The 13,166-nt window shown below is 34.5% G+C and overlaps 1 protein-coding gene across 2 annotated transcripts in view; it reads left to right on the top strand.

The window, feature by feature from the left end:
• VASP (vasodilator stimulated phosphoprotein) overlaps positions 1-13,166 on the top strand; it is a 63,458-nt gene that overhangs the window by 41,909 nt on the left and 8,383 nt on the right. For both annotated transcript variants that reach the window (XM_088447017.1, XM_088447016.1), the window contains exons 8-10: positions 722-767; positions 861-939; positions 3,490-3,547. In XM_088447017.1, coding sequence (XP_088303143.1) covers positions 722-767; positions 861-939; positions 3,490-3,547 — 183 coding nt within the window. The remainder of the gene's footprint in view (positions 1-721; positions 768-860; positions 940-3,489; positions 3,548-13,166) is intronic.

Below are 13,166 nucleotides of genomic sequence, written 5' to 3'. Positions count from 1 at the left end.
TATGTTTGTTAATGAGCTAATCGATGTTTGCGCTTCTGTACTGCCCCCGCGAATGCAGACGTCACGAGGTGCCTCAGGCGCCCGCTGAAGGGCGGAGCTATAGGACAATCTTGGGGGAGGAGTTATTGAACCCACATTCAAAGTATTGCGTGCGTGGTCTTCTCTAGAAGGGGTATCGGGGTCTTCCAGTGCTATCGTAGAGGGGGTGCAGGTATCTGGGGACCTCAGTCTATGAAGTCTCCTAATTGGTGACCTCCTCCAGCTATTGCCATGTATTTCCGGGCCACGCTCTGCAGCTGATAATTCGTGGCGGACTATAAATCCAGCACAACCGCTGGACGCTGTATACCCAGGTGCCAGATAGGGACTTTGCGGGTATATTGCACTGATATTTGTAGAAGCTGTGCGGGCACCAGATATATCCTGGAGGGGGCGCTACCAGCCAGTTGGGATTTGTGGGAAATCACGGAACTTTTCCCCTCACTGTGAGAAATACAACAGATATATTGGACATAGTATGTGACTGTGACATAACAAACCTGTTCTATAGAATAGTGATGCTGCCCTGTACCTGGTGCTTTTCCTCTCTATGCTGCCAAACGGGGAGAGCTTGGTGATAGAGATTCCTACCAACACAACAAACCATTGTTATGTGATACTGACAGATAGCTGTAACAGATTGTATGTACTGATTATATATCTTACGTGTCCCTGGTTACAGACTCAGGACGCCGTCCGTGGGACAGAGGAAGCACCACGTTACCGAGGTAACGGTCACCATATTGGTGGAGTAACGGAGTCTGATTTAATGTCACTGGGCAATGCCGCCACCTAACGCTCTTCTCTCTCTGTCCCGGCAGAATGAAATCCACGGTCGGTAGCACAGAGGTGACCCCCAGCGCAGCAGATGAGTCCGACTCAATGGAAAGGATTAAACAGGTAACTTTGGGCAGTGTGAGAGTCACTCGTACGCCATGAGCCAATGACAAACTGGCATTTCCCAGCCAATCACAGCACATACTACAAAGTGCTCTCAGGAAAGTGGGCAAAGCATGGTGCATAGCCTTCCGGAGGCGTGCTGTGGGGTGAATATGGCATGGTGCATAGCATTCTGGAGGCGTGCTGTGAATATGGCATGGTGCATAGGATTCCGGAGGCGTGCTGTGGGGTGAATATGGCATGGTGCATAGTATTCCGGAGGTGTGCTGTGGGGTGAATATGGCATGGTGCATAGCATTCCGGAGGCGTGCTGTGGTGTGAATATGGCATAGTGCATAGTATTCCGGAGGCGTGCTGTGGTGTGAATATGGCATGGTGCATAGGATTCCGGAGGTGTGCTGTGGTGTGAATATGGCATGGTGCATAGGATTCCGGAGGCGTGCTGTGGTGTGAATATGGCATGGTGCATAGCATTCCGGAGGTGTGCTGTGGTGTGAATATGGCATGGTGCATAGCATTCCGGAGGTGTGCTGTGGTGTGAATATGGCATGGTGCATAGCATTCCGGAGGTGTGCTGTGGTGTGAATATGGCATGGTGCATAGCATTCCGGAGGCGTGCTGTGGTGTGAATATGGCATGGTGCATAGCCTTCAGGAGGCGTGCTGTGGTGTGAATATGGCATGGTGCATAGCCTTCAGGAGGCGTGCTGTGGTGTGAATATGGCATGGTGCATAGCCTTCAGGAGGCGTGCTGTGGTGTGAATATGGCATGGTGCACAGACAGTTACAGATCTCTGCGGCCAGGTGCAATGCTACTTCCCTTTATAGCGCACCAGCCATTGTACCATCACCGTTACACCATTTATAGCGCACCAGCCACTGTACCATCACCGTTACACACTTTATAGTGCACCAGCCATTGTACCATCACCGTTACACCCTTTATAGCGCACCAGCCATTGTACCATCACCGTTACACCATTTATAGTGCACCAGCCATTGTACCATCACCGTTACACCCTTTATAGCGCACCAGCCATTGTACCATCACCGTTACACCCTTTATAGCGCACCAGCCATTGTACCATCACCGTTACACCCTTTATAGCGCACCAGCCACTGTACCATCACCGTTACACCCATTATAGCGCACCAGCCATTGTACCATCACCGTTACACCCTTTATAGCGCACCAGCCATTGTACCATCACCGTTACACCCTTTATAGCGCACCAGCTTCCGCCTCTTTTATGTATATACTGATTGTACCATCACCGTTACACCCTTTATAGCGCACCAGCTTCCTCCTCTTTTATATATATATATATACTGATTGTACCATCACCGTTACACCCTTTATAGCGCACCAGCTTCCGCCTCTTTTATGTATATACTGCTTGTACCATCACCGTTACACCCTTTATAGCGCACCAGCCATTGTACCATCACCGATACACCCTTTATAGCGCACCAGCCATTGTACCATCACCGTTACACCCTTTATAGCGCACCAGCCACTGTACCATCATCGTTACACCCTTTATAGCGCACCAGCCACTGTACCATCACTGTTACACCCTTTATAGCGCACCAGCCACTGTACCATCACCGTTACACCCATTATAGCGCACCAGCCATTGTACCATCACCGTTACACCCTTTATAGCGCACCAGCCATTGTACCATCACCGTTACACCCTTTATAGCGCACCAGCCATTGTACCATCACTGTTACACCCTTTATAGCGCACCAGCCACTGTACCATCACCGTTACACCCTTTATAGCGCACCAGCCACTGTACCATCATCGTTACACCCTTTATAGCGCACCAGCCACTGTACCATCACTGTTACACCCTTTATAGCGCACCAGCCACTGTACCATCACCGTTACACCCTTTATAGCGCACCAGCCATTGTACCATCACTGTTACACCCTTTATAGCGCACCAGCCACTGTACCATCACCGTTACACCCTTTATAGCGCACAAGCCATTGTACCATCACCGTTACACCCTTTATAGCGCACCAGCCATTGTACCATCACCGTTACACCCTTTATAGCGCACCAGCCATTGTACCATCACTGTTACACCCTTTATAGCGCACCAGCCACTGTACCATCACCGTTACACCCTTTATAGCGCACCAGCCACTGTACCATCATCGTTACACCCTTTATAGCGCACCAGCCACTGTACCATCACTGTTACACCCTTTATAGCGCACCAGCCACTGTACCATCACCGTTACACCCTTTATAGCGCACCAGCCATTGTACCATCACCGTTACACCCTTTATAGCGCACCAGCCATTGTACCATCACTGTTACACCCTTTATAGCGCACCAGCCATTATGCAGAAACTTCCATACTACTAAGTAGAAGCTGGATGGGTTTGTTCTGTGGGGAGAATTTCCCATTATACTGTGACAGCTGCACATCCTCAGCCAATCAGGAACCTTCTGCCTGTTTAATGATGCGTCAGCGCACTGACCGGTACTACTGGCGAGATAAGACATTTATATACCGTCTGCTTATTTCTGTAGGAATTAGTGGAAGAGATGAGAAAGGAACTGCAAAAAGTCAAGGAAGAAATTATCGAAGGTGAGATTATTGTGCAGTTATAGTGTACGTATCTGTATAACTAGTAACTGTCTCAGTATAATATATTGTGCAGTTATAGTGTACGTATTCGTATAACTAGTAACTGTCTCAGTATAATATATTGTGCAGTTATAGTGTACGTATTCGTATAACTAGTAACTGTCTCAGTATAATATATTGTGCAGTTATAGTGTACGTATTCGTATAACTAGTAACTGTCTCAGTATAATATATTGTGCAGTTATAGTGTACGTATTCGTATAACTAGTAACTATCTCAGTATAATATAATATATTGTGCAGTTATAGTGTACGTATTCGTATAACTAGTAACTGTCTCAGTATAATATATTGTGCAGTTATAGTGTACGTATTCGTATAACTAGTAACTGTCTCAGTATAATATAATATATTGTGCAGTTATAGTGTACGTATCTGTATAACTAGTAACTGTCTCAGTATAATATAATATATTGTGCAGTTATAGTGTACGTATTCGTATAACTAGTAACTGTCTCAGTATAATATATTGTGCAGTTATAGTGTACGTATTCGTATAACTAGTAACTGTCTCAGTATAATATAATATATTGTGCAGTTATAGTGTACGTATTCGTATAACTAGTAACTGTCTCAGTATAATATAATATATTGTGCAGTTATAGTGTACGTATTCGTATAACTAGTAACTGTCTCAGTATAATATAATATATTGTGCAGTTATAGTGTACGTATTCGTATAACTAGTAACTGTCTCAGTATAATATAATATATTGTGCAGTTATAGTGTACGTATTCGTATAACTAGTAACTGTCTCAGTATAATATAATATATTGTGCAGTTATAGTGTACGTATTCGTATAACTAGTAACTGTCTCAGTATAATATATTGTGCAGTTATAGTGTACGTATCCGTATAACTAGTAACTGTCTCAGTATAATATATTGTGCAGTTATAGTGTATGTATCTGTATAACTAGAGACTGTCTCAGTATAATGTATTGTGCAGTTATAGTGTACGTATCTGTATAACTAGTAACTGTCTCAGTATAATATATTGTGCAGTTATAGTGTACGTATCTGTATAACTAGTAACTGTCTCAGTATAATATAATATATTGTGTATTTATAGTGTACGTATCCGTATAACTAGTAACTGTCTCAGTATAATATATTGTGCAGTTATAGTGTACGTATCTGTATAACTAGTAACTGTCTCAGTATAATATAATATATTGTGCAGTTATAGTGTACGTATCTGTATAACTAGTAACTGTCTCAGTATAATATATTGTGCAGTTATAGTGTACGTATCTGTATAACTAGTAACTGTCTCAGTATAATATAATATATTGTGCAGTTATAGTGTACGTATCCGTATAACTAGTAACTGTCTCAGTATAATATATTGTGCAGTTATAGTGTACGTATCTGTATAACTAGTAACTGTCTCAGTATAATATAATATATTGTGCAGTTATAGTGTACGTATCTGTATATCTAGTGACTGTCTCAGTATAATGTAATATATTGTGCAGTTATAGTGTACGTATCTGTATAACTAGTAACTGTCTCAGTATAATATATTGTGCAGTTATAGTGTACGTATCTGTATAACTAGTAACTGTCTCAGTATAATATAATATATTGTGCAGTTATAGTGTACGTATCTGTATAACTAGTAACTGTCTCAGTATAATATAATATATTGTGCAGTTATAGTGTACGTATCTGTATAACTAGTAACTGTCTCAGTATAATATATTGTGCAGTTATAGTGTATGTATCTGTATAACTAGTAACTGTCTCAGTATAATATATTGTGCAGTTATAGTGTATGTATCTGTATAACTAGTAACTGTCTCAGTATAATATAATATATTGTGCAGTTATAGTGTATGTATCTGTATAACTAGTAACTGTCTCAGTATAATATATTGTGCAGTTATAGTGTATGTATCTGTATAACTAGTAACTGTCTCAGTATAATGTAATATATTGTGCAGTTATAGTGTACGTATTCGTATAACTAGTAACTGTCTCAGTATAATATATTGTGCAGTTATAGTGTACGTATTCGTATAACTAGTAACTGTCTCAGTATAATATATTGTGCAGTTATAGTGTACGTATTCGTATAACTAGTAACTATCTCAGTATAATATAATATATTGTGCAGTTATAGTGTACGTATTCGTATAACTAGTAACTGTCTCAGTATAATATATTGTGCAGTTATAGTGTACGTATTCGTATAACTAGTAACTGTCTCAGTATAATATAATATATTGTGCAGTTATAGTGTACGTATTCGTATAACTAGTAACTGTCTCAGTATAATATAATATATTGTGCAGTTATAGTGTACGTATCTGTATAACTAGTAACTGTCTCAGTATAATATAATATATTGTGCAGTTATAGTGTACGTATTCGTATAACTAGTAACTGTCTCAGTATAATATATTGTGCAGTTATAGTGTACGTATTCGTATAACTAGTAACTGTCTCAGTATAATATAATATATTGTGCAGTTATAGTGTACGTATTCGTATAACTAGTAACTGTCTCAGTATAATATAATATATTGTGCAGTTATAGTGTACGTATTCGTATAACTAGTAACTGTCTCAGTATAATATAATATATTGTGCAGTTATAGTGTACGTATTCGTATAACTAGTAACTGTCTCAGTATAATATAATATATTGTGCAGTTATAGTGTACGTATTCGTATAACTAGTAACTGTCTCAGTATAATATAATATATTGTGCAGTTATAGTGTACGTATTCGTATAACTAGTAACTGTCTCAGTATAATATATTGTGCAGTTATAGTGTACGTATCCGTATAACTAGTAACTGTCTCAGTATAATATATTGTGCAGTTATAGTGTATGTATCTGTATAACTAGAGACTGTCTCAGTATAATGTATTGTGCAGTTATAGTGTACGTATCTGTATAACTAGTAACTGTCTCAGTATAATATATTGTGCAGTTATAGTGTACGTATCTGTATAACTAGTAACTGTCTCAGTATAATATAATATATTGTGTATTTATAGTGTACGTATCCGTATAACTAGTAACTGTCTCAGTATAATATATTGTGCAGTTATAGTGTACGTATCTGTATAACTAGTAACTGTCTCAGTATAATATAATATATTGTGCAGTTATAGTGTACGTATCTGTATAACTAGTAACTGTCTCAGTATAATATATTGTGCAGTTATAGTGTACGTATCTGTATAACTAGTAACTGTCTCAGTATAATATAATATATTGTGCAGTTATAGTGTACGTATCCGTATAACTAGTAACTGTCTCAGTATAATATATTGTGCAGTTATAGTGTACGTATCTGTATAACTAGTAACTGTCTCAGTATAATATAATATATTGTGCAGTTATAGTGTACGTATCTGTATATCTAGTGACTGTCTCAGTATAATGTAATATATTGTGCAGTTATAGTGTACGTATCTGTATAACTAGTAACTGTCTCAGTATAATATATTGTGCAGTTATAGTGTACGTATCTGTATAACTAGTAACTGTCTCAGTATAATATAATATATTGTGCAGTTATAGTGTACGTATCTGTATAACTAGTAACTGTCTCAGTATAATATAATATATTGTGCAGTTATAGTGTACGTATCCGTATAACTAGTAACTGTCTCAGTATAATATAATATATTGTGCAGTTATAGTGTACGTATCTGTATAACTAGTAACTGTCTCAGTATAATATATTGTGCAGTTATAGTGTATGTATCTGTATAACTAGTAACTGTCTCAGTATAATATATTGTGCAGTTATAGTGTACGTATCTGTATAACTAGTGACTGTCTCAGTATAATATATTGTGCAGTTATAGTGTACGTATCTGTATAACTAGTGACTGTCTCAGTATAATATATTGTGCAGTTATAGTGTACGTATCCCTATAACTAGTAACTGTCTCAGTATAATATATTGTGCAGTTATAGTGTATGTATCTGTATAACTAGTAACTGTCTCAGTATAATATAATATATTGTGCAGTTATAGTGTACGTATCTGTATAACTAGTAACTGTCTCAGTATAATATAATATATTGTGCAGTTATAGTGTACGTATCTGTATAACTAGTAACTGTCTCAGTATAATATATTGTGCAGTTATAGTGTATGTATCTGTATAACTAGTAACTGTCTCAGTATAATATAATATATTGTGCAGTTATAGTGTACGTATCTGTATAACTAGTAACTGTCTCAGTATAATATAATATATTGTGCAGTTATAGTGTATGTATCTGTATAACTAGTAACTGTCTCAGTATAATGTAATATATTGTGCAGTTATAGTGTACGTATCTGTATAACTAGTAACTGTCTCAGTATAATATAATATATTGTGCAGTTATAGTGTACGTATCTGTATAACTAGTAACTGTCTCAGTATAATATATTGTGCAGTTATAGTGTACGTATCTGTATAACTAGTAACTGTCTCAGTATAATGTAATATATTGTGCAGTTATAGTGTACGTATCTGTATAACTAGTAACTGTCTCAGTATAATATAATATATTGTGCAGTTATAGTGTACGTATCCATATAACTAGTAACTGTCTCAGTATAATATAATATATTGTGCAGTTATAGTGTACGTATCTGTATAACTAGTGACTGTCTCAGTATAATATATTGTGCAGTTATAGTGTACGTATCTGTATAACTAGTGACTGTCTCAGTATAATGTAATATATTGTGCAGTTATAGTGTATGTATCTGTATAACTAGTAACTGTCTCAGTATAATATAATATATTGTGAAGTTATAGTGTACGTATCCATATAACTAGTAACTGTCTCAGTATAATATAATATATTGTGCAGTTATAGTGTACGTATCTGTATAACTAGTAACTGTCTCAGTATAATATAATATATTGTGCAGTTATAGTGTACGTATCTGTATAACTAGTAACTGTCTCAGTATAATATATTGTGCAGTTATAGTGTACGTATCTGTATAACTAGTAACTGTCTCAGTATAATATAATATATTGTGCAGTTATAGTGTATGTATCTGTATAACTAGTGACTGTCTCAGTATAATGTATTGTGCAGTTATAGTGTACGTATCTGTATAACTAGTAACTGTCTCAGTATAATATAATATATTGTGCAGTTATAGTGTACGTATCTGTATAACTAGTAACTGTCTCAGTATAATATAATATATTGTGCAGTTATAGTGTATGTATCTGTATAACTAGTGACTGTCTCAGTATAATGTATTGTGCAGTTATAGTGTACGTATCTGTATAACTAGTAACTGTCTCAGTATAATATAATATATTGTGCAGTTATAGTGTACGTATCTGTATAACTAGTAACTGTCTCAGTATAATATATTGTGCAGTTATAGTGTACATATCTGTATAACTAGTAACTGTCTCAGTATAATATATTGTGCAGTTATAGTGTACATATCTGTATAACTAGTAACTGTCTCAGTATAATATAATATATTGTGCAGTTATAGTGTACGTATCCGTATAACTAGTAACTTTCTCAGTATAATGTAATATATTGTGCAGTTATAGTGTACGTATCTGTATAACTAGTAACTGCACAATATATTATATTATACTGAGACAGTTATAGTGTATGTATCTGTATAACTAGTAACTGTCTCAGTATAATATAATATATTGTGCAGTTATAGTGTACGTATCTGTATAACTAGTAACTGTCTCAGTATAATATAATATATTGTGCAGTTATAGTGTACGTATCTGTATAACTAGTAACTGTCTCAGTATAATGTAATATATTGTGCAGTTATAGTGTACGTATCCATATAACTAGTAACTGTCTCAGTATAATATAATATATTGTGTATTTATAGTGTACGTATCTGTATAACTAGTAACTGTCTCAGTATAATATATTGTGCAGTTATAGTGTACGTATCTGTATAACTAGTAACTGTCTCAGTATAATATAATATATTGTGCAGTTATAGTGTACGTATCCGTATAACTAGTAACTGTCTCAGTATAATATAATATATTGTGTATTTATAGTGTACGTATCTGTATAACTAGTAACTGTCTCAGTATAATATATTGTGCAGTTATAGTGTACGTATCTGTATAACTAGTAACTGTCTCAGTATAATATATTGTGCAGTTATAGTGTACGTATCTGTATAACTAGTAACTGTCTCAGTATAATATAATATATTGTGCAGTTATAGTGTACGTATCTGTATAACTAGTAACTGTCTCAGTATAATATATTGTGCAGTTATAGTGTACGTATCTGTATAACTAGTAACTGTCTCAGTATAATATATTGTGCAGTTATAGTGTACGTATCCGTATAACTAGTAACTGTCTCAGTATAATATAATATATTGTGTATTTATAGTGTACGTATCTGTATAACTAGTAACTGTCTCAGTATAATATAATATATTGTGCAGTTATAGTGTACGTATCTGTATAACTAGTAACTGTCTCAGTATAATGTATTGTGTATTTATAGTGTACGTATCTGTATAACTAGTAACTGTCTCAGTATAATATAATATATTGTGCAGTTATAGTGTACGTATCTGTATAACTAGTAACTGTCTCAGTATAATGTAATATATTGTGCAGTTATAGTGTACGTATCTGTATAACTAGTAACTGTCTCAGTATAATGTAATATATTGTGCAGTTATAGTGTACGTATCTGTATAACTAGTAACTGTCTCAGTATAATATAATATATTGTGCAGTTATAGTGTACGTATCTGTATAACTAGTGACTGTCTCAGTATAATATATTGTGCAGTTATAGTGTACGTATCTGTATAACTAGTAACTGTCTCAGTATAATATAATATATTGTGCAGTTATAGTGTACGTATCTGTATAACTAGTAACTGTCTCAGTATAATATAATATATTGTGCAGTTATAGTGTACGTATCTGTATAACTAGTGACTGTCTCAGTATAATATATTGTGCAGTTATAGTGTACGTATCTGTATAACTAGTAACTGTCTCAGTATAATATAATATATTGTGCAGTTATAGTGTATGTATCTGTATAACTAGTGACTGTCTCAGTATAATATATTGTGCAGTTATAGTGTACGTATCTGTATAACTAGTAACTGTCTCAGTATAATATAATATATTGTGCAGTTATAGTGTACGTATCTGTATAACTAGTAACTGTCTCAGTATAATATAATATATTGTGCAGTTATAGTGTACGTATCTGTATAACTAGTAACTGTCTCAGTATAATATAATATATTGTGCAGTTATAGTGTACGTATCTGTATAACTAGTGACTGTCTCAGTATAATATATTGTGCAGTTATAGTGTACGTATCTGTATAACTAGTAACTGTCTCAGTATAATATAATATATTGTGTATTTATAGTGTACGTATCTGTATAACTAGTAACTGTCTCAGTATAATATATTGTGCAGTTATAGTGTACGTATCTGTATAACTAGTAACTGTCTCAGTATAATATAATATATTGTGCAGTTATAGTGTACGTATCTGTATAACTAGTAACTGTCTCAGTATAATGTATTGTGTATTTATAGTGTACGTATCTGTATAACTAGTAACTGTCTCAGTATAATATAATATATTGTGCAGTTATAGTGTACGTATCTGTATAACTAGTAACTGTCTCAGTATAATATAATATATTGTGTATTTATAGTGTACGTATCTGTATAACTAGTAACTGTCTCAGTATAATATATTGTGCAGTTATAGTGTACGTATCTGTATAACTAGTAACTGTCTCAGTATAATATAATATATTGTGCAGTTATAGTGTACGTATCTGTATAACTAGTAACTGTCTCAGTATAATATAATATATTGTGCAGTTATAGTGTACGTATCTGTATAACTAGTAACTGTCTCAGTATAATGTAATATATTGTGCAGTTATAGTGTACGTATCTGTATAACTAGTAACTGTCTCAGTATAATGTAATATATTGTGCAGTTATAGTGTACGTATCTGTATAACTAGTAACTGTCTCAGTATAATATAATATATTGTGTATTTATAGTGTACGTATCTGTATAACTAGTAACTGTCTCAGTATAATATATTGTGCAGTTATAGTGTACGTATCTGTATAACTAGTAACTGTCTCAGTATAATATATTGTGCAGTTATAGTGTACGTATCTGTATAACTAGTAACTGTCTCAGTATAATATAATATATTGTGCAGTTATAGTGTACGTATCTGTATAACTAGTAACTGTCTCAGTATAATATAATATATTGTGCAGTTATAGTGTACGTATCTGTATAACTAGTAACTGTCTCAGTATAATATAATATATTGTGCAGTTATAGTGTACGTATCTGTATAACTAGTAACTGTCTCAGTATAATATAATATATTGTGAAGTTATAGTGTACGTATCTGTATAACTAGTAACTGTCTCAGTATAATGTAATATATTGTGCAGTTATAGTGTACGTATCTGTATAACTAGTAACTGTCTCAGTATAATATAATATATTGTGCAGTTATAGTGTACGTATCTGTATAACTAGTAACTGTCTCAGTATAATATAATATATTGTGCAGTTATAGTGTACGTATCTGTATAACTAGTAACTGTCTCAGTATAATATATTGTGCAGTTATAGTGTACGTATCTGTATAACTAGTAACTGTCTCAGTATAATATAATATATTGTGCAGTTATAGTGTACGTATCTGTATAACTAGTAACTGTCTCAGTATAATATAATATATTGTGCAGTTATAGTGTACGTATCTGTATAACTAGTAACTGTCTCAGTATAATGTAATATATTGTGCAGTTATAGTGTACGTATCTGTATAACTAGTAACTGTCTCAGTATAATGTAATATATTGTGCAGTTATAGTGTACGTATCTGTATAACTAGTAACTGTCTCAGTATAATGTAATATATTGTGCAGTTATAGTGTATGTATCTGTATAACTAGTAACTGTCTCAGTATAATATAATATATTGTGCAGTTATAGTGTACGTATCTGTATAACTAGTGACTGTCTCAGTATAATATATTGTGCAGTTATAGTGTACGTATCTGTATAACTAGTAACTGTCTCAGTATAATATAATATATTGTGAAGTTATAGTGTACGTATCTGTATAACTAGTAACTGTCTCAGTATAATGTAATATATTGTGCAGTTATAGTGTACGTATCTGTATAACTAGTAACTGTCTCAGTATAATATAATATATTGTGCAGTTATAGTGTACGTATCTGTATAACTAGTAACTGTCTCAGTATAATATAATATATTGTGCAGTTATAGTGTACGTATCTGTATAACTAGTAACTGTCTCAGTATAATATAATATATTGTGCAGTTATAGTGTATGTATCTGTATAACTAGTAACTGTCTCAGTATAATATAATATATTGTGCAGTTATAGTGTACGTATCCGTATAACTAGTGACTGTCTCAGTATAATGTATTGTGCAGTTATAGTGTACGTATCTGTATAACTAGTAACTGTCTCAGTATAATATATTGTGCAGTTATAGTGTACGTATCTGTATAACT

The sequence above is a fragment of the Taudactylus pleione genome, unplaced genomic scaffold (assembly GCF_031769625.1).
Source record: "Taudactylus pleione unplaced genomic scaffold, aTauple2 ptg000409l, whole genome shotgun sequence".
Classification (NCBI taxonomy): domain Eukaryota; kingdom Metazoa; phylum Chordata; class Amphibia; order Anura; family Myobatrachidae; genus Taudactylus; species Taudactylus pleione.
The sequence above is the reverse complement of the archived record's forward strand: the minus strand, read 5'-3'. Positions and strand labels throughout refer to the sequence as shown.